This window comes from Zootoca vivipara, chromosome 9 (genome assembly GCF_965207765.1).
Source record: "Zootoca vivipara chromosome 9, rZooViv2.hap1.1, whole genome shotgun sequence".
Lineage (NCBI taxonomy): Eukaryota > Metazoa > Chordata > Lepidosauria > Squamata > Lacertidae > Zootoca > Zootoca vivipara.
Window position 1 is genome coordinate 40,523,876 of NC_142592.1, and position 20,152 is coordinate 40,544,027.

The 20,152-nt window shown below is 43.1% G+C and overlaps 2 protein-coding genes across 5 annotated transcripts in view; both read right to left on the bottom strand.

The window, feature by feature from the left end:
• PLBD1 (phospholipase B domain containing 1) overlaps positions 1-12,595 on the bottom strand; it is a 33,799-nt gene extending 21,204 nt beyond the window's left edge. For 2 of the 4 annotated variants that reach the window (XM_088652056.1, XM_035127644.3), the window contains exon 1: positions 10,563-12,595. In XM_088652056.1, coding sequence (XP_088508182.1) covers positions 10,563-10,683 — 121 coding nt within the window. In that variant the 5' untranslated portion in view covers positions 10,684-12,595. Of the gene's footprint in view, positions 1-10,508 lie in introns of all 4 variants that reach the window. The other 2 variants (XM_088652055.1, XM_035127642.3) reach the window with 1 other exon arrangement.
• A 53-nt stretch (positions 12,596-12,648) lies between these two features.
• Positions 12,649-20,152, bottom strand: part of GUCY2C (guanylate cyclase 2C) — a 48,626-nt gene continuing 41,122 nt past the window's right edge. Inside the window, exon 27 of the mRNA XM_035127020.3 lies at positions 12,649-13,821. Within this exon, the coding sequence (XP_034982911.1) occupies positions 13,650-13,821 (172 nt within the window). The 3' untranslated portion in view covers positions 12,649-13,649. The remainder of the gene's footprint in view (positions 13,822-20,152) is intronic.

The window sequence follows — 20,152 nt, forward strand, 5'->3', positions numbered from 1 at the left end:
GTGGGTGGGTCCTGATTGATACCTCTAGTCTCCATTGTAAGCCACAGCTAGCAGAGACAACACACACTGCAAAACCTGGATGATGCAGCATCCAATTTAACACACAACATTACAACAACAGAAACTCTGCAACTAACCTATTTATTTGAAATATTTCACTTAGGAAATACGCCAAAGGATAAATGGACATAAATCTGACATCAGGAATCACAAGACAGAGAAACCAGTAGGAGAACACTTCAATCTCCCAGGACATTCTATACAAGATCTCAAAGTAGCTGTCTTATTACAGAAAAATTTCAGAAACAGACTGAATTACAACTCATTACCAAGCTTAAAACAATGGAGAGACCTGGTCTGAATAAGGGCATTGGATTCTTATCTCATTATACATGATAAAGCTTTCTTCAGCCATCTCACCCCATGCTTTTTCCTGCAAGACCAATTGCAGTAGTTAACAGGTTTACCACTCCTATCAGCCAATCACCCATTCCCACCACCCTTCTGAGTACTACCTCTCCCCACCCTCTGACTATACATAAGGGTCTGGTGACCTCTGTTTCAGTGTATCTGAAGAAGTGTGCATGCACACGAAAGCTCATACCTGTTATGTATTAGTGACCTATGACAAACTTAGTTGGTCTCTAAGGTGCTACTGGAAGGAATTATTTTTATTTTTTGTTTCGACTACGGCAGACAAACACGGCTACCTACCTGTAACTAGTATTTAGGATTTTGTTTAGCAGAACAAATGCCATTCAAGGAGAGGTGTATGGAAATATGTCCTTGAACACAAAGAAATTGGGAGTCATCGTAGGAGGAACTGACATTCATATTCAGGACATACACTTTCCCAGTCCACAGGATTGCAGGCCTTTCTTTTAATTACTCTAGCTACCAGGTTGTAATTACTCTTCAACGCAACTCCTATTTAATAGCAAGTACAGGCAGTGATGCATGTGTGCCTTTGGATCCAGAAGGGGGTAGAACAGGGGCAGGATGTAATGGGGCTTAGCAAGCTGATGCGCATAGGGCCCAGGAATGGAACCCCCACACAAAATGGCTGGCACCTGTATTTAAGTTCAGGGTTTTCTTTCCAAGAAGCACTTCAGTTTATCAGGCCACAGCATTCCAAGAAACAATTTGATAACTTCTCCTTAGTAAGCAGTGTTCCTCAGCAACTTTTGTTAAATAGACCATGCACAGAACTTTGTTTAGTTCAAGCAACTCCAGCCTCCAACTATTTTAAGTCTTTTTTTAACTAGTGTTGCAATCTTTTTCTTATTCCAGAGAGAACGGTGAGGGATCTGGGTTGATTTTACACATCTCTCTCTCTTTCGTTCACTCTCTCACAATACACCAAACAGTGTATGATGATGTTTGTGGTTTGATTGTTTTGCTATCTTGACAACAATACAGTTGATTCTTAAATAAAATAGATGGAATGGTAATAATTTAACATAGCTTTTACATGAGAGCAAGCTCTCCCAGAAGTGAAAACAGTCTATGTCTCGAGTCCTGCCGCACCAAATTTGCTCCTAAACCAGGGTTGGCTCACTTGTGACCCTCTAGATTAGGGCTGCCATACATCCAGAACTTCCCAGACGTAGCTGGGAAACAACCGTTGTAAACAGCGGACGGAAATATCTGGAATGTCTGCAAAGCGTAGATTGTGGCCAATTTTCAAAAAATTAGCTCAAAAACTAAAGAAATAACTTGTGCCAATCAGAGCTACAGACAACTTCAGATTCACAGTAGCTGACTGAAAGTGAAGCTTTATTTGTTTCACTTTCATCACATACTTTCTCCAAGGAGCTCATGACTGTGCAAATTATTATTGTTGTTGTTTATTAAATTTGCATACTGCCCTTCATCTGAAGATCCCTGGGCAATTCACTACATAAAAATACAAAATAAGAAGACAAAATACATGATAAAAGAAAAACAAACCAATAACCCCCTCCCCCCAAAAAACCCACATTTTAAAAGCCATAGAATGTCAGTCAGCCAAATGCCTGGTTGAAGAGAAACGTTTTCTCCTCTTATATCTACCACAACAATGTCCCATTCTAAAGCTTGTGTGAAACATCACTCTCTCAGTCTGCTTATAATTGCTTGCAAGCATAACCTGATGTGTTCTTGCCTCCAGGCTTTCACCAGGCAAGATTTGAGCAGTTATAAATGAAAGTGAGGAAAGAAAGAAGAAAACATGAAGGAGAAGAGAAGAAGGCAAGAAAATGAGGTAAACCAACACCTGCTTAACCACAAATACCATGAGGTGTTTTGTCATTGTTGTTGGCTTTTTACTGAACTGTATTACTAAAAAGCCTCTTAACCTTTGGAACTTAAAAAAAACAACACACACACACAACACACTGCTGGCACAACAAACTAAGGCAATTAGATATGGGACGACTAATAAGGCCTCAGACACACAAAAACAAACACACTCAGCTTTGACTTAAAAGTTTTTTTATGGTAACATGCATTTTTGAGAAGATCTTCTAAAAAAAACCCCACCCTTATTTTAAAAATAGATTGAAAAGTTATCAATAAGAGAAAAATGAAAATAACAGAAGAAAATGCATCCAGATAAAACTAGTCTAGCCAATATAAATTCAAATCCCTCAGTTCTGCTTGTAGATGTAATGGTAATGAACTTATTGTTGTTATTACTAAATTCAGAGGGTCATTTTGTTGCCATTTATAACTGCACCTCAAGGTTACCTGATGTTTCTGTCTGGCAAAGCTGAACCTTCACACTGTTTACATATGGTTGGTGTCTGTTGATTAACTTTTATAGCTACTTCAACTTAACTACAATAAACTTTCTCAACATTTCCTGTGAAGGCAGAACTGTTTGGCTGAGCAATTCACGTTGCCTTCCATTTCAAAAATACAGATGATGTTGCTTCTTTTGGGCAACCGAAGAACAGCAAGCATACCCTTTTATTTTATTTTCTGATCCCCAAAACCAAAATTACTATGTGCGATAATAACAATTTATAATGTCTATCAGGCGTGAGAGGTCTATTTTCCAACCAAGAACTAGTAATTAAAACATTTGCCACCTTGTTTCGCTGACACAGCAATGAATGGCTGGGTAGGTTGAATGGTGGCAAATCTGTATTAACAGTCCATTTGTATTTTTTCATCTATTTTCTCTGGTACTTCTGTTTCAGAAGTGAATGCCTATTCACAGACAAGGGAGGGCCAGTTACAGAAGCCAACTCTGGTTCAGCCTCTGAGGCAATTTTAACTGGCACGCCAACATAATTTTAATCAACCCGTGTTAATGAGTTTCTCTTAAGAAAGATATTTTCATGTTGGAAAGAAGGAAGCATTAGGAAGCATCAGAGGATCTTGTCTCCACAAACATGGCAGGCTCTGAGGTGTAGGGAGCAGTGAGGCTGAGGCAAGCAAGGGCCCGCAGTCCAGCTCCCTGCCTGGCCAGGTGGGACTCACTAGCTTTGGGAAGAAGAAGTACAGTGGTACCTTGGTTTAAAAACAGCTTAGTTTATGAACAACTTGGATTAAGAACGCTGCAAACCCGGAAGTAGGTGTTTTGGTTTGTGAACTTTGCCTTGGAAGCAGAACATATTCCGCTTCCTGTTGAGTGTGTTCCATTTGTAAATTGAGTCCCCCGCGGCTATGGGAAAGCATGCCTTGGTTTAAGAACGCTTTGGTTTAAGAACGGACTTCCGGAATGGATTAAGTTCGTAAACCAAGGTACCACTGTATGTGATTCCTCAGCTGAAGGAGGCTTAGAACAGGTGAGGGTCATATGCATCGTCAAGCCCAGATGCTGCAATCAGCAAGCAAAGTATAAAAGGGAAACAGCTGAGGTGATTTGTCTGACCAGACCTCAGCATGGATGCGCCAGGATTTCTGAAGGACTGTGCTTCAGTTTGGACTTTAGACATGTGGATTGACCCTGGACTGGGGACTTGACATGCTGACTTGCCCCAAAGTAGGCCAGGGGCTCAGGAAAGTTGCTAATTTTGGCGTATAAAGCCCTATACAGCTTGGGATAAGGACACCTAAAACATAAGTTGAACCCTTGTATACCGAACTATATAGTCTCAGAGACCCCAGAGATATTGAAACAGCTGATTAACTCTTACGTAATATAAAACAAACCCACTATCTATATATATAAAAATGTAAAAATCGTGAAATTCCGTTTGACACTTTTCTCCGTAACCGCTTGACTGATCGTCCTGAAATTTTGACACAACGATCCAGGCCACTCCTAGAGCGTTGTTGGGGACAAAAATCCCTCAAATCGCACACCTGCCCAGGTGCAGACCTGCTTTTCCACCAAGTCAAACAGCGCCCTCAAGTGGCGTAGTACCCTCCTCCAACCCCTCCCTTCCTGTGAAATCTAAGCCACACCCACAAACCAAATGACATCATCATCAACCAAGCAAATCAAACCTCCAAAGCGGCCATTATCACACCACTAGGCTTTTCTTTTATGTAGGCCCCTGAGAGGCCGGGGGGGGGACCCACAGCAAACCAAGGCTTCCACTAGGGTTTTCTTTTATGTAGGCCCCTTACAGGCGGGGGGTGGGTGGGATCCACAGCAAACCAAGGCTTCCACTAGGCTTTTCTTTTATGTAGGCCCCTTACAGGCGGCGGCAGGGGGGGGGAAACCACCACTAGGCTTTTCTTTTATGTAGGCCCCTTACAGGCGGTGGGGGGGGGGAAACCACCACTAGGCTTTTCTTTTATGTAGGCCCCTGACAGGCCGGGGGGGGAACCCACAGCAAACCAAGGCTTCCACTAGGGTTTTCTTTTATGTAGGCCCCTTACAGGCGGGGGGGACCACCACTAGGCTTTTCTTTTATGACAGGCCGGGGGGGGGAACCCACAGCAAACCAAGGCTTCCGCTAGGCTTTTCTTTTATGTAGGCCCGTGACAGGCCGGGGGGGGGGGGGAACCCACAGCAAACCAAGGCTTCCACTAGGGTTTTCTTTTATGTAGGCCCCTGACAGGCCGGGGGGGGAACCCACAGCAAACCAAGGCTTCCCTATTCGCTTAGCATTCGCTATCACCATCAACAAATCACAAGGCCAATCATTACAATTCTGTGGATTATACCTAGAATCGGATTGCTTCTCACATGGACAACTATATGTTGCATGCTCAAGAGTCGGCAAACCAGATAATCTCTACATCTTCACAACAAATGGAACAACTAAAAATATTGTCTACCCACAAGTACTATCACATTAAAAAATAAATAAACAAACCCAACCCATAAACTAACAGTTCCTTCTCCAATGGTGGGGGCCAAGGTATGGAGATACATGGGGGAGGGGGCAACACTCCCCAGGGACAACAGAGGAAAGGCTATCCTACCGAAACACAGGAATGAGCTGGGGTGGAGGGAGGAGGGGCAGGATACGTCATGGATCGGGACAGGATTGGGGGGGGATCACAGGAAAAAACCACAGCAACGCGTGGCCGGGTCAGCTAGTTACCTTATATAAATGTATATTTGTAACAAACTACGGTAGTTTGATACACACTTATTAGAGGAGGAATGGAATAAAGAATTGGAGATCTCAATCTTGACCAAACAATGGGAAACTGTTAAGTTCTATAACTAGGATGTCAACCTCAAATTAAGACTCAAAAAACAAAACAAAAAACTGGACTCCATTATGCTTGTTTGTGAAAGGACTATCTAAGATGTCAAACAGCTGGAGATGTAACAGGGATAATGCCTCGTACAATGTTGTATATTGATACATTTTTGGCAGAAAGTAATAGAGATTATCAACACGAGTACAGTATATGAAACAATATTAAATTTGCCGAGAAAAATATCCTTTGAATTATCTACCCAATGCATAGAATCTAACAAAGGAACAATATGAAGGGACTCTCTGCACCCACACTTATGGCAAAAAGTCAGATATTGATGAACTGGAAAAATAAAAATGTAGCTCTCTTCAACGATTGGATTGAAGATATGTACAAACTCACTACACATGAACAAGTGGTGTACAAACGTAGACTTTCCATGGACAAATTCAGCAATATTTGGAATTCATTTTTATAAATATTGTATTAGGTTAAGGTTGGGTTAACTACAATAACATTTTTTTGGTAATGTACAGTATACAATTTTGTTTTCTACATCGGCACTATTTATTTCCCTTTTTGTGTGTATCTTATCTTACTCTGTACACTTGTAATTAAGTAAGACAAGAAATAGGTGGGGGAGGCCCTCCCTCAACAGATAAAGCCAGAGTATAAAGCAGAGAGTTTTAGTGTGTGGTGTAAGTTAGAAGTAAAGCAGCAAGCTGGAAACAAGAGTCAGAGAACAATCAATGTCTCATGTCTGTTTGAATCCAAAGCTGTGGCTATCAGGTTTTAATGCTGTGAACCTCTCCATTGCATGCTCAAGCTGTATATTTTTGTCAATAAACCAGGGCTCTTTTTCAGCTGGAACTCACTGGAACTTAGTTCTGGCACTTCTAAGGTTGGCGCCATTGCTGTTATAAGAGAACAAGGGAGGTGTTCACGGTGAGTTCCAGCACCTCTTTTTCTAGAAAAATAGCACTGCAATAAACCATATACAGTATTATAAAGACTACCACAGTCTCTGCTGTGCCTCATTTCGAAAGGAAACATGAACGCTGGGTAAGTGCCTAGAATCCCAGGAATCTCATACCACTTGGAGATTGGCATGGTGGGCAACAATATACTTCCAGCCTCTGCACTATCTGGAGAGCACGATAGCCTGTAGGAATACAGCAGCTGGCATACCTGGTGGATTTTTTTAAAAATGTACTTGTAGCCTGCACTTCATCAAATGGTGCCAGGGTAGGTTACAAAAAAAATCACAATTAAAAACAAGAACAGGGCACATCAATACAGGCTTGTGTTTTTTAAGGTACACTGCTTTATAGATAGATCTGCTACACCTTTATTTTTTTTAAAGCAGGGCTTCTGTGCTTTTAACACCTGCAGGCAGAAATCCAAAAGGTACAGCTTTTCTTCCTATGAAGACATACTGATGGAGAAAGCTGCACTTTTTGGATTTTTAAAGGCAGAGAAATAGCTGCCAGTATCTAGACTTAGCATAAATTTAATGTGGTTCAATTTCTATCCTTCCTCTAGATCTTTTTGCAAGGGCATGGACACTTTTTTTCTGGCAAGAATTGCACAGCTAAAAATATTCTGCATGTATTTTCCACCCTCTAGATATTCATCTTGAGAATGTGCAAAGTTACGCAAAGACACAAAGCGTGCACAAAAAAGGAAAAACAAGAAAAACTGCAAACCACCCTTAGACTCAAAGGGAATGGACAACAAATGAGACCTAAGGAGATAACAACATGCATTCCAGACAAGTCACAATCCTCCATTTGCAGCTTTTCCATCTACACATATGTTAAAGTGTGATAAACTAAAGAAAGAACTATGTTCAGCATGGTAGCACTACTTTGACACTTATTTTCAGCTTATTGTGGTAATCTTAACTCTACCCAGATAAATATACAAGTGCTTCAAATAAGCACTAACAAATGTACTTTTTTAAATCTTCCTTTTTGGTCACTTATGTTTTTTAAAGTGTTAGCTTTGATTTCAAAAACATGATCAGCAATCATTCTTCCCAAAATCTCTTTGCTTTTAAAACTTACGACAGCAAAGGAACTAAATGGTTCCCCTTCCCCATCTCCTTTTAGAGGAAACCATTTCTGAATTGCTGAATGGCCACAATTGCAGAACTTGCTCAGAGCTACCTGTTTCACTTTCTGCCACAAAAACAACACCCTGAAATTAAAGGACATGCTTAACATTTGTCATCTTCAGAAATGCATGGTTCCTTTCTGTTATTATTACATTATTTGTACACATTAAACAAAATTTTTGTAACCTTTCGGAAATTGGATGTACAGGCAGAAATGACTGATGGTGCCAAATCAGATATTTCACTGAGCATTTAAGTAGCTCAGCTAACTATCCATTTATCTACATTTGTACAACATTGAGTTTGCCAAATTCTGGCTTCAAAGCATTCCGTAGCTTTATTTATATTGGCTGGTCAAGGTTATGATTGCAATTAGATCCGCTAAAGAGGGGTAACTGGTGAACAAATAGAAAAGGGTTTCCTATCCTACTTGTGGGCTTCCCTGAAGTATCCAGTTGCTGAAGTTTAATTTTTCTGAGGTGCTGTGAAAGCACAACTTTTTCAAGACTACTGTATGACTTTTTTGCCATGTTCTAGTCCCACTGCAGTAATGTACACCCTTTGAAGCACTTTCTCCCCCTCAAAGAATTCTGGGCACAGTAGTTTACCCCTCACAGAATTACAGTTCCCAGCAACCCTTAAACTGTAACTCCAGAAATTATTTGAGACAACTAATGTGCTTCATGTCAACCTAGCAGTTCAAAAGCACGTCAAAGTGCAAGTAGATAAACAGGTACCACTCTGACAGGAAGGTAAACGGCATTTCTGCGCACTGCTCTGGTTTGCTAGAAGCGGCATAGTCATGCTGGCCACATGACCCGGAAGCTGTACACCGGCTCCCTCGGCCAGAAAAGCAAGATGAGCGCTGCAACCCCAGAGTTGTTCACGACTGGACCTAACGGTCAGGGGTCCCTTTACCTTTACCTTTACTGTGCTTCAAATATGCTTTAAAGTTATAGTGTGTACATAGTCTATGTCAGTGTTTCCCAACCTTGGGTCTCCAGCTGTTTTTGGACTACAACTCCCATCATCCCTAGCTAGCAAGACCAGTGGCCAGGGACGATGGGAATTGTAGTCTGAAAACAGCTGGAGACCAAAGGTTGGGAAACACTGGTCTATGTCTCTACTGAAGCACTAGAATCAAAGAGTTGGAAGGGACCCCCAAGGGTCTGTTCTACTGTCAAACAGCTCTTAATGTCAGAAAGTTCTTTCTGATTTATTCACTGGGTGCAGAGGAAATTCCTTCTGCTAACACTAGGTTGCATACTTTACACTCCCATCAAGATGCTTAAGTTTTCACACATCTCTTAGATACTAGGGCTGATAGGAAGAAGTTAAGAAAGCCAGGCTTTTTGAGTTGACATGCACCTGTATCCAAAAGGTTAGCATGCCCTTCAAAGGAAATACAAAGTGAGACATCAGAATAATCTGGCCAATGGAAATATGTTGATATGCCATAATATTGTGTATTAACTATTTTTTTGAAGACAGCAGCTCTAAAGGTGCGTCCAAGTTGTTTGGGAAATGTTAAATAAAGATTTAAAACAATAGAGACACGGGGGCGGGGGGATATGTTGAGGCAGAATAGATGGTGGTCACGTAAACGGTATTGGTTGAATGTATAATCGAACTCACTATGCTAGCTTGCCCATTCACCCATACCGGTAGAATTAATACACCAGCAGTACATATCTGCTGGTGTCCTGATTCTCCACACAGATGGGCCAATTTGCATGGTGGACCACAAGTGAGGTACAGTATATATGTGGCTGCTGTCACATCTCTTTCAGCTCTCATTAAAGCTGAAGGCTGTACAACATCGTTAATTCATAGCTCCAACTGATTCATGCAGTTTAATAATATATTCGAAGATTACAAGCACCATTGTTAATGCCATGTGATAGTTATGATGGCGATGTGCTGTAAAAATACTTTACATTAACACAGTACACTATGCTAATATTGGAATCAGTGGCTTTTCTTCTATTTTGCAATGCTTCTTTTAAAAGTACAGGAAACACAACTTCATCTACAAGGCAATAGCTAGTATTTCCAAGCTTTGATGTGGGCTCTTGAGGCTTTTTCATAATTCAGAATACAGAGTGCCCTGATGGTGTCTCACATCCCCTTAAGTGTTGTGTACAATTTGTTCTCCAACTACAGTAGTAGAAGGAGCAGTTGAGGGATGGAAGACTTTATGCAAGCTATGCAGGCAGCTTTGCTTAACTGCAGCTTATGCCCACATTTCTTTTTACTGTTGGATGCCCCTTTTTCAATCCATGTGACCTGACAGCCGCTAAGGTACGAACATTAAAAGTTACAACTGCAAGGAAAAACGCCTTTTTTATAGTATACAGTAATATTACCAAGATGGTGGTGGTGGTTGGAGATGTCTCATTTTGGGATCAATCAAATCACACACACACATCCTCTTATGACAAGACATTGGGTCTTTCTTGAGGACCAAAACAGCTGCATGGGTTTGGAGACCCTGCAGCCCCACAGCAACCTACAGAGATGCCATGCACCCCCGACTCCTCCAGGAGAAGCCCCTTTGCTTTTGAAATGTTGGAACCTGGGCAGCCTCGACCTATCAGCGCTCGGCGCCGTTTCAGCTCCGAACGAGCGGCGTCTCCGTGAGCATTTTTTAAAAATGTTGCATCTCTTTCAGCAAGGGCAGGCTCTGGAAAGGGGCAGCGGGGGGTGAAAACAAGAGACAGCCTGTTCCAGAAAGGTGTCCGGCTGCTCCTCCCTCCTTCCTTGGAACAGGGTTTCCCCTAAACGTATCCTAGTACCGAACCTGAGCAGGCTGTTCCCGGGGACTTTCCAGACACGCGTCTGTGGTCGTTCTCACCTGCTCGAGTTTCTGCCACGGCCCAGAGAAGGAAAAGCCCCCAAGAGCAGGACCACCAGCGGCTGGAGGAGGAGGAGAAAGAGGGCGAGAAGGAGGCGCCGCCGCCGCCGAGCCGGGCCATGCCGAATTGCGCTGGTGTGCGTGTGTTTGTATGTTTGCGTCTGTGTGTTGTGTCTCCGACTGAGGCGGCCCCGCGACTTGGCTAACTTTGCAGTCCTTAGTCAGGGCATGGCCCGCCCTCTGCCTGCCCCGGGGTAGCCACAACAGGTCCGCCCTAGCAGGCTTGGCGGGGTGGGATTAGAAAACTGGGAACGTCGCCACCCACCTCCTCTCCCGCCCCGAGCTTTTTCGCCTTTTTCATTTCTTTGTATATATTATTATTAGTTGTGCAAGGAGGCTGAAGGCCAGTCAGGCGCAGCTGTGAAGAACGCGTTTCTCTGTGAATGAAACACACGGTTTGTGGTTTCCCTAAACCTAAACTGAACGCGAAGGGATTCGCCCCGCGTGCGCTTTCGCTTCCCTGTGGTAGTTGCTAATCGGGGTGGATAAAATAAAGTGTTTTAAAAGTGGGTTACGCGAACCACTCCTCCAAACCCTACTAAGGCGTGCTTATGAGTCTCTGTTCGGGATCACATCATACAGAATTAGCTATTATTGAGGTGCTGTTAAAAGAGTGGTAAAAAATATGGGTACAGTATTTCAAGTTCTCCAAAGCTATTTTTTCAGGCTAGATACTCTTAAATAAGGCAAGCAAAACACACGCGCACAGATACATATGAAAGACTCAAATGCTATCTGACATGTTAGCAAAACTGGAGATTAATTTTAGGTGGTTAAGTGAGAAAGAGCCAGTAAAGCCAAATCCAGGTAGTGTTACCCATTGGCTGGAGAGCAGCCCACCCTCCCCCAAATTCCTATCATTAGACAGTGGGAATTCATCTTCTTACAATAGTAGAGTGGGATAACTTTCTGGAAAGCTAAACTTGTATTTTATGAGAAAAACAAAAATTGCAGGTAGTCATGCTCTGTAATACTGTATGTTAGGGTTGGAGTTTCACTTCTTTTAGGGTTGGAGTTTCACTTCTTTTTAAAATCCATTTTGTAACAAATTGAGGTCATTTCTAAATTTTATACACCACACTAGAAAACAACTATTGTTCCACCAAATTAAGTAGGGATTTGAAACCTCTCAGGTTTAAGACCATTGGACCATTCTTTGATATTTATTTACTTTACTTTACTTAGTTTACATAACAAAAGCATAAGTTCATTCCACGTATCTTTACAATTTGCCTTTTTTTTCTTCCCCCCCAGTCCTCCCCCCTCCCTTCCCACCCACCCCCCCCCCCGGATCGGGTGGACCATTCTTTGATTATCCAAATCCATAACTCACTAAACATGAAAAGAAAAAGCATTACTTTCTATAGATCTTTGTGTGTACAAACCTATTTTGTGCTGTTATATTGTAAGAGACCCAGCATTTTCAGTTGTCCAAACAGCGCATGGATTGGCATTTTCTGATAAAATATCCAAATCATGTGCTCTATGAAGAAAAGAGTCTCCTATCAAAGTTCCACTCTAAAGACACCAAACAATCTTGTGATTTAGTCCAGAGGCAAGATAAAATGATATTTTTGTTCCAAAGGTTTGTTTAGGTGGTGGTAATTTTAATCCCCAACTTCATGACAGTTAAGGAAAACAATCAACCCAAGGTCAAATAGATTTTCTGTTGTGGGGGAGAGGGTGCTGTTCTGTTCTCAGTTGCAAGGAGCCAAAATGGTGAATATATGAATGTACAGTAGAATGGTGTATAAAACCCATGGTTACCATTCTAATTTCCCTGTAGTAATCTCACATGTGGGTCAGAAGATCACTAGTTCAAGAGTGATCCACATTGGACTTATGCCCCAAACCGATTTTATTGGGAGCCTGTGGGAGGAAGAATGCAGTCTGCTACAGATGTTACCCATAGGAAGTGCTTGTGTGCCTTATTTTAGGTGTTAAGGATAAAAGTCCTACTAATAAACCGTGACATGTGTATGCAGTTGCTAATGGTTTTGTTTTCTTAAACCAAAACATGATTTTTCAGCTATAAATGTACTTTATTTCACAGCAAAGCAACTTTTCTTGTTCCACACTTCTCTAAATTACAAGTTCTTGGCAAGGAAGAAATAGATGAGCTATTACATTGCAGCTTCAGTTTATGATTTACAGCTGACAAATACAGATGAAAAAAATGTTCATCACATTATATGATACAGCTATGGAATTTGTTCAATTTAACTGCTTTCAGTTACTTGTTCCATTGCAGCCTTTGCCCATGATATTGAGGGTTACTGCCAAAGTATATTCAGATACGCTATCCAAAATGTCGTTTTTTCTTAGCATATTTATACCCATGGACTGTGGCTTAAATGGGTCTCTAATAACTGAAGTCTAACGTGACTATAAAACTTTACACTGGCTAGAATGTGACCCATAGTCAGTTTTATACAGTGCATGTACTGCTTGCTTATTTGTTTTATGTAAAACACTTCCTCCAATTCTCAAAGTGGCTTACAAAATATCTGTCGGATGCAGTCTTCCCATGCCTCTAAATTGCACCAGACTTCACTCCAGCTGTATCCATGACAATGTAGACTATAGCAAGAACTGGACTGCCCTCTGACATCCACTGTACCTTTATCATAGTGCAAAAATGGTATCTGTATTGTGCAGGTGTCTGCTTTGCTGTTTTCCTTTACTGCTACTTTAGCCCACAAGCACCAGACTGGATGTGAAGGGAGGTGCCCTCTGGGGAGCTGCCCTGTTTCCTTCCTCTTCAATTTTAGGAAGCAGTGTATCGGTAAAGCTTCCAATTCATCAAGAAGCATCTTGCATTGAGTCATTTGCAGTTTTGCCAATGTAGTAGAAGGAATGTTCTTCCCTCAGAATATTAACTACAGAGGACTCGCAAAGATAGGATCACATTTCTGTCCTCAATCCACCCATACAATACTGCAAATATGTAGGTTGTGTAAAAATTTGTCTTATATATTATTTAAATCTAACTTTCAGGGATTCTTGAGTCGTACTCTTTATCCAGTTTTACAGGTAGGTACTGGTTTTTTCTGTAGCCAACTGCAGGTATTCCAGAGTGCCTTTGCGACAACTAGGCACACGTGTAATCTCTCGCACCTGAAATTCTTCTGTTTGCTTTTTCAGAAGACAATTGGTTATCATCTCAGCAAAGTCAGCTTGCAAACGCTGCTGATTCTCCCTGGAAATAGCAGGAGAAAATTGGTTTAAGTGACGAGATATATTTACTATGATTCTTAATTATAAGGCCTTCAAAGATTATTCTATTCAACCTCCTTACTTGATATTTGAAATCCATTCATAATGCTGAAGGCCAACTACACATTATTCTGGAGCTCTCTGTTTGGAGCTCTTGATGGAGAATGTGTCAGATCATCACTGCTGCACTGCAACAAACTTCCAAGGACTGCCACCTTCCTTAGAAGTTCCACTGCCATTACTTCCTTTGAACCTTAACCTCTGGTCAGAAAGGTCCCAAAGGTTCTGGGATAACCACAAACCAGGACCAGAGCAAGCACCAACTATAATCCCCTCATTATTGTAAGGTGACTCCAGCCTGCCCTTGGTTTATACAAGTATTGTAACATAAAATAGTAATGTCATATGAGACAGGAATACCCCCTGAGCTTACAAAGTCAACCAGTCAAAATCCCAAATGGAAGAAAGATTTATTTACGATCAGAGAGCAATAAAAACTGGGGTATTAGGAGCAAACAGAGATCAAAGAGCACCATCACAAACCAAATTTAAAGTATAGTTTCTATCTACGATGCAGCACCTAAATTCTCATAAATCAGAATGCTAGTGAAGGCCAAGTTGGATGTTCAAAAGTTTCCAAAGCACATGATTGGATTTAAGAATTCTGTGGACCAAGCTAAGGGGCACGCTGGGGGAGCTGGATCCTCCAATCATCTTATGACCTCAAGAAACGGGGCCTTGAGCTTTGACATGTATATCAGTTAAATGGTGTTTTGACACCTCCATAGGGAGCAGAAGACTCCCTATGGATTGCAGATGAGTAGCAAAGGAATGTCGCCCATCTCTGCTGCTACACAGAATAGAGGGAATTTCCTGTCAAGGATGAATGTGGATGCCCAGTATGTAGGATGGAAGCAAGGTAGAAATGGTGCAACTGAACCATTTTCACAGATAACTTCCTGCACTAATTTTTATTTATATTTCTTATTGTCACAGGATGCCGGTGGTGACTACTCTAGAGTAACGACTCTCCACATTCTTGCCTTTTAAGGTTTTATTATGTGCAGTCTATTTACAGTGATTCAGCTGTACAAGATACATCCTTCAAGTCCGAACCAGAACCCGAGAATGGCGCGCTCCGCGTTCTCTTCCAGCATAAGAGTCTGGGCACGCCAAAACGTCCTCCCCGCCTTCTCCTGCGTAATTCCGGAACCGGAGGGGGAAAGGGTCTCCTTTCCCTGTTTTCCTTCTCCCCCTTTCCCCCCCTCTCTCTTCCTCCCCTCTCCTATGCTGCCAGAGCCCTGTCTCCTCCTTTCTCTTTCCTCACTCGACTCCTCCCCCTCCCCGCTGGCTTCGCTGCTGGTGGAGGAACTGCTTCTCAGGATGGGAGGGGGCTGTCTGTACTCCCTGCCCCTTACACTTATATTTATAATTCTTATTTATATAAGGGAAGGACTAAGTGCAGGGCTCCAGTATAGGGGAAATCTAATCCCCTCCCGCATGTCGCAACCCGAAGCTAAGTCTCTTTCTCTTGGGCTCCTTCCTCTTCACTGCAAATGGAAAATCTTGCAGCTACAAGTTGTTTTGCTCTGCATTTAGTAGCTCAGATGCATTGTGTGATCTGGACTGGGGCCACAGCCTAGTGGGAGAGGATTAGATTTGCCCTACTTAAGAGCATACCTAGAAGTGCCTGCTGTATCGGGTCAGGGTGCATCTAATCCAGCATTTTGTTCTCAGTGACCAACCAGATGCCAATGGGAAACTTCCAAGCAGGATCAGGGTGTAATGGTGCTTGCAATTCCCTGTACAGTATCTGATATTTAGAAGCATAGTGCCTATGACAGTTAAGGTAGAACATGGTGATCCTGGCCATTGATAGCCATATCCTCCATGCATTTGTTTAATCTTTTAAAGCCATCCAAGTTGGTTAACACCATTACCTCTTGTGGAAGCAAATTCCACAGTTTAGAAATGCATTGTATGAAGTAATGCTTTCTTTTGGTTATCCTGACTCTTCCAATATTCAGTTTCATTGAACTCCCCTGAGTTCTAGTATTATGGCAGTATGCTAGTGACACTCAGATCTATATCAGAGGCTTAGCTGGGCTTGCCTTGTGCATGGATAATATCCCTTACTGTACCAAGTCAAGCCCAGCCAAAATTTAGCTTCTAGATCTTGGAAGAGCAGCTGTCAAATTTTATTCTCTGTTTCCTTTTCTCTTTCTGTATCTTCTATTATTTGAAATATAAAATAGATCAATATATCAACAACATTAACATATGAATATAGAAAGCCTATTACTGCAGATGGGGAGACAGGTGGCGCTGTGGGTTAAACCACAGAACCTAGGGCTTGCCGATCAGAAGGTCAGCGGTTCAAATCCCCGTGATGGGGTAAGCTCCCGTTGCTCGGTCCCAGCTCCTGCCAACCTAGCAGTTCGAAAGCACATCAGAGTGCAAGCAGATAAATAGGTACTGCTCCGGCGAGAAGGTAAACGGCATTTCCGTGTGCTGCTTTGGTTCGCCAGAAGCGGCTTAGTCATGCTGGCCACATTACCTAGAAGCTGTACACCGGCTCCCTCAGCCGATAACGCAAGATGAGCACCGCAACCCCAGAGTCGGTCATGACTGGTCATAATTTACCTTTATTATTGCAGATATTCAAAGTAGTGAAGAATTACTGTATTTTTCTGTCTATAAGATGCCCCCGTGTATAAGACGCCTCCTATTTTTTAGGGACTCTGATTTAAGAAAATGGGGAGGGGATCTATCCATGTATAAGACACCCCAAATTCTGGACATTATTTTTAAGGGGGAAAGCCTAGTCCTATACATGGAAAAATCTGGTACTTAATATTTCAACCCTATAAAAGAAGAAAAATAAAAAGGAGAGTGACTGGGAAACAAGTGATGCAAGAGAAAGATGGAAGGCACAGTACAGAAAACATTCCAAGAATTATAATCCGACACCAGTGTCACTTGAGCAAAGGATCCCATTCCCCCTTCATTGAATAACCTCATATGAACAAAGCTATACCACTCACAAATTAAAGGCAGAGCACACACTGATGTATGTCAGTACAGTGGTACCTCGGGTTACAAACACCTCAGGCTAGAAACACTTCGGGTTACAGAGTCCGCTAACCCAGAAGTAGTACCTCGGGTTAAGAACTTTGCCCCAGGATGAGAACAGAAATTGTGCGGTGGCGGCAACAACAGGAGGCCCTATTAGTGGTACCTCAGGTTAAGAACGGTTTCAGGTTAAGAATGGACCTCCATAACAAATTAAGTTCGTAACCAGAGGTACCACTCACTGGCGGAGGAAGAGGAGTGTGGGGGGAGCGCACCACCCCTGGCAATGCGATCCCGGTGGGGTGCCATTGCAGCTGCCCCCCTGTCCACGCTGGGCACCACACCCCTGCAGGCGGCGTGCCAGCCCCGCCCCCGCCTGGTCTCCGCCCCTCCCCCGGTTCCGGAGCATGAAGCTCCGCCACAGGTACCACTGTATTAACATCACATCTTTCATTGACCCACAGGGTCAAGATGCCAGATAGAAAAAATAATCACAGTGGTATACTTCCAAATGTTGTTCAAAACAGAACACTTTGTGTTCATATTGTATTGTAATGGCCATTGGCTATAAACAAGAAAAATGATTGAATTGAATTGAATAAAGGAAATATATCCTACTCTCTCCCCCAATCTTTTTCCTTTTCATAAGAGCAAACCTAATCAAACATTTTTGTTTTTAAAAACATGCTTATTTTGATGGATATTGTGTTTGTATTGTATATAGTGTGTGCACTGCTTAGCAATTTTAAAAACACTAAGTGGTTTAGAAATGCTTTTTAAATAAAATGGCGGTCATACCACCACATGTGTAATTCACCTTAGGTCAAAGTGTTGCCTACTTATGGGCCCCTCCCAACACTCCAGTGTGCAAGCCTGTAAGGAGTAGCAAGATGTTCACACCAGGTGTTAAGACACGTGACTGACAAAATAAAGAGAAGCCTGAAATTACTGAGTTAATTGTTTAAGCTTTGTCATAGATCTGTAACACAAACTAGAGAAGCTCATCTTCAAGAGCAGAATGACTGGCAAGACCTATTATATAAACCAAAATACCACCTTAGTTCTATAATATATATTACAGAATGCAAATACCATGAAAGCCATATGCAGTATGTTAGAAAAACAACTAGAGTCTTTTATGCCTATTTCAGAAATCTCAGTAATCACACACACACAACAACCCTGAACAACCTGTTACAAAACATTTTGACCTTTCAGACTTGGGAATATTTCCAGTGGAAAAAAGGGCAGTCAAAACAAGAGGACTTCTGTAGATACAGACTTAACATCATAACGCCACATGGCTTTGCCTCAGAGGATAATTCTTAAACTTTTACCTTTGCCTTTAGTTCTTTTTTTAATTATCCCACTTATAGAACAGCTTCTACCTTGCTGGAAATTCCCTGTGTTCTCAGGGGGTTCTTAGAACACCTGGACTACCAACTTGCCTGATTTTACCGTGTTTCTCATAAAATAAGACACCGTCTTATATTTATTTTTCCTCAAAAAAACCCCACAGTGGCTTATTTTTGGGGGATGTCTTATTTTTTCGAACAGGAGCCGACAACAGCGCACTGCGCTGAGCCCCGACCCAGCGGGACAGGGCTCGAGGCAGCAGCACTCGCCGCGCGGGACCCAGGGAGAGCTGGGGAGCAGAAAATTAAAACGGCAAGGCTGCCCTCCCATTTGCGTGCTGCTGGGGAGCAGAAGAAACGCCGTGATCCAAGGAGCACAGCCGCGTTGGCGGAGCAGGAAGCAGCCGCGGAGGCGGCTGTGAGAGAAGCGGCGGCGGAGGGCCCAGCAAGAGGTGGCTGCATGGGAGCCGCTTCGGGGAGCGCAGCGCAGCGCGAAGAGCCTGGTGAGAGGCAGCTGTGGCTGCAGGTGAAGCCCTTGATCTGCGTGGGTGACTGGGGGCGAGCGCCCTGAGCGCTGCGGCGGCGAAGAGACGCCCGATCAGCCCGCCTCTCAGCTGATTGTCGGGAAGCCCCTGCCCCCGCAAAACACAGGCGGCTGTGGGGGAAGCGCCGAGAGCGCCCAGGAGCGCGGCTGCAGCAATGGTGATCCCAGCGGCTGCGGAGGTGGCTGTGGGCATGCGCCCAGCGCCAAAGCACAGCAGCGGTGGCAGAGACAGCCACTGCGAGTGGCATGAAAAGAAGGCCACCAGCAAGCGCGCTGTTGCCTCTTGCCGGCTCTTCTGAAGGCGCTTAAACGCCTTCCTTTCCTTGCCAGACCTGCCCCCCCCACTACGGCTTATTTTGGGGGTATGTCTTATATTTAATCAACTCATGAAAAGCCTGCCATGTCTTATTTTGTAAGTACGTCTTATTTTATGAGAAACACAGTAAACCCAACCAAATGTGTTAATGAAGCAGGCAGAAGCTGAAATGTTTTAGCTAAATAATTTTAGGTTGGGAGCAGGGCAGTCTCGAGCAGGTCACGCGCCCTGGTGCTGAGGGGCGGAGATCACTCCGGCGCCCCCGCCCTCGCAGGGCGTAGCATGGTTTCCGCGCGGCCTACCGGCCCAGCGCCCTGGCACACCGCACCACCGGGGGTCTACCTAGAGCCGGCCCTGGTGGGAAGGGGTATTCAACTAGTTTTACTCAGAGTAGACCAACTGAAATTAATGGCTCTAACTGGGTCATGTTCATTAGTTCTGATGGGTCTATTCTGGGTAAAAATTAGATGACTAACATCCATTGTTATCTGTTTCATCAAGTCATTGACAGTGTGATCCTACAAGTTTACTTGGAGGTCTTACCAAGTTCAGTGGAGCTTATTCCCAGAAATATGGGTATAAATAAAACTGATTAACACTACTCGGACATAACTTCTGTCATATCAGATGAAGAGAGTAACACAAGGAATTGTGAACCTAGGATTTTGGAGATTCGTGAAGTAGCGATGTATCGCCTGAACTCTGACCTCTTCACAACCTATGTTCAGACCAGTCATCTGCTTTAGTATGCTTGAGTAAGTGTGAATAGATAAGGATAATGTTTAGACCTTGTTATTCAATAGAACAACAAAAAAATTGACTGCAGTATATTGGGTGTGTGTTTGGCCGTGGCACTCCTCTTTACAAACTCATAATGCAACACTCCATCCTCCGGTTTTTCCCGCTGGGAGAAGCTGGAAGGAGAATAGTGGATTGCACAACATTGAGGATTCATGAGATCCTAAGATATGTGCATGTGTCCCCATGCACATTTGCACAGTTGCCATATTGATCTCTGCCAAGTGCA